The sequence below is a fragment of the Monosiga brevicollis genome, genomic scaffold, assembly GCF_000002865.3.
Source record: "Monosiga brevicollis MX1 MONBRscaffold_25 genomic scaffold, whole genome shotgun sequence".
NCBI classification, from domain to species: domain Eukaryota; class Choanoflagellata; order Craspedida; family Salpingoecidae; genus Monosiga; species Monosiga brevicollis.
Window position 1 is genome coordinate 664,118 of NW_001865062.1, and position 2,032 is coordinate 666,149.

At 54.8% G+C, this 2,032-nt stretch overlaps 1 protein-coding gene across 1 annotated transcript in view; it reads left to right on the top strand.

The window, feature by feature from the left end:
• Nucleotides 1-33: 33 nt before the first annotated feature.
• The window catches only part of MONBRDRAFT_11037 (uncharacterized protein), a gene marked incomplete at both ends in the record, with an annotated part of 3,190 nt that continues 1,191 nt past the window's right edge, over nt 34-2,032 (top strand). Inside the window, 2 exons of the mRNA XM_001748738.1 lie at nt 34-265; nt 421-1,228. Of these exons, the coding sequence (XP_001748790.1) occupies nt 34-265; nt 421-1,228 (1,040 nt within the window). The remainder of the gene's footprint in view (nt 266-420; nt 1,229-2,032) is intronic.

The window sequence follows — 2,032 nt, forward strand, 5'->3', positions numbered from 1 at the left end:
TGCACGACTTGGTTGAGCGCGGTCCGGTGCAACATGGCCAAGCTGGCCACTCACTACCCTCGGGTCTACGATCGGCTCTTGGAGGATGCATCGAGGGCTGCCGACTTTGAGGTCCGCGTGCAGCAAGCTGGCTTCCAGATGGCCACGGTCAAGGACGCAGCGACTCAGCGACCAGCTGAGATCGTTGCCCTCCGCTCCAAGGCGGCACTGGACGACCTGATGGCCAAGTGCGCGCTGGACCTGCAGCAGGCATATCTGGCCTCACGTGAGTGGGGCGTCAGCACTGTCTTGACCATGCGGGGTCGGGACAAGTTGCGTCGCTTGAGCGACACGACCTTTGCCATTGCGGTCGTGTCCATGATGGGTTTTGGCCTCCATGAACTCATCAACGTAATAATAAATTAGGTGTTTGAACCTCAGAGCCGAAAGCAAAGCTGTGCAACCCCGACATCAAAATCACGACGGCACGCAAAACAACACAAGAGAACAAGACAATTTCATCGGCTCCTATCATGCCGAGGAGTACAAGCGCGAAGAATCACGCACATAGAAACAAAAATCGTACAAAAAGACCAAGTATAACCAGAGATACGGCCATTTCAAACATCAACGTCAAGCCGACGGACAAGTGCCCGCTCTGCAGCAACAAGACACCTCAGCCGCGACTGACCCGCGAGCACCTGCTGACCTGCCGTCCCATCAAGCGTCACAACGCCCTTCGCGACGAGATGGGCCGCCTGCTCAGGTACGCCACCCTCTCCCATGTCTGGGTGGAAAAGTCTGGCTACAACGCCAACGGTCAGAGCTGCCGCATCGACCTGCACTGCCGCAACCCCTTTCCCGGCGGTGCTCTGGGCCCAGCTCTGCCCGACCTGGGCATTGACGTGACTGTGCGCACAGCCCAACCCCCGACCATCTCGCAAGCCTGCATCAAGGTGGGCGCTGCCCTTCGCCGAGCCGAAAAGGAGAAGCGCGACTACTACACCGGTTTCAACCATGGAAAAACTCTGATCGTCCCTGCGGCGATGACGACAACCGGTGGGTTCGCCTCCTCCTTTGTGGATCTGCTTGGTCAGCTCGCCCGCTGCGCCGAGGCCCGTGGTGTGTACCAGCCGGGGCTGGACGAGGCCTTTGTTCCTCGGTGGAAAAGTCGCTTTGCGGCGCTGGTCCATCAGATGAACGCTGACCACATCCAGCGCCACTTTGGCGGTGTCTGCCTGCGCTCGTCGTAGGTAGGCACCGCCTCGGGGGTCCCTCTGTGGGGATCCCTGTGTGCACCTGTCCCTCCCTAGGTGGTTCTCGTTGTGATCTTTTCATGGCTTGACTTGTATTTTTGTTTTAATTTTGCTTTAATTTTTACCGTATTTGTGTGGTATTTTTCCTGAATTTTTGTAAAGTCCGTTGTATGATGTCTTGTTCTTCTGTGGTCGGTTCTTTTCTCAATCCGGCGTTGTGCCTTATTGTATGTGAGCGTGCCGTGGTGTTTTTTGTGTGATCGTGCTGTGATGGCTTATATTTGTGATGCTTGACTGCCGTTTTTGGGTGTCTAGTGTTTGAAATGGCTGTATCTCTTAATATACTTGGTCGTTTTTTATGATTTTTGTTTCTATGGGCGTGATTTTTGCGCTTGTACTTCTCGGCATGATAGAAGCCGGTGAATGTGTCTTGTTCTCTTGTGTTGTTTTGCGTGACGTAGTGATTTTGATGTCGGGGTTGCACAGCTTGGCTTTCAGCTCTGAGGTTCAAACACCTAATTTATTTGTTTGTTCTGCTCGGGTCTGATCTGCTCGGTCCTGATCTACTCGGGTCTGTCATTGTCAGGCCTGATCTGCTCGGGTCTGATCTGCTCGGGCGGGACTTGATCAATGTTGTTCTGCTTGGGTCTGATCTGCTCGGGGCCCGTCTTTGTCGGATCTGATCCGCTCGGGTCTGTCCTTGTCAGGCCTGATCCGCTCGGGCCCGTCCTTGTCAGGCCTGATCTGCTCGGGTCTGATCTGCTCGGGCGGGACTTGATCAATGTTGTTCTGCCCCA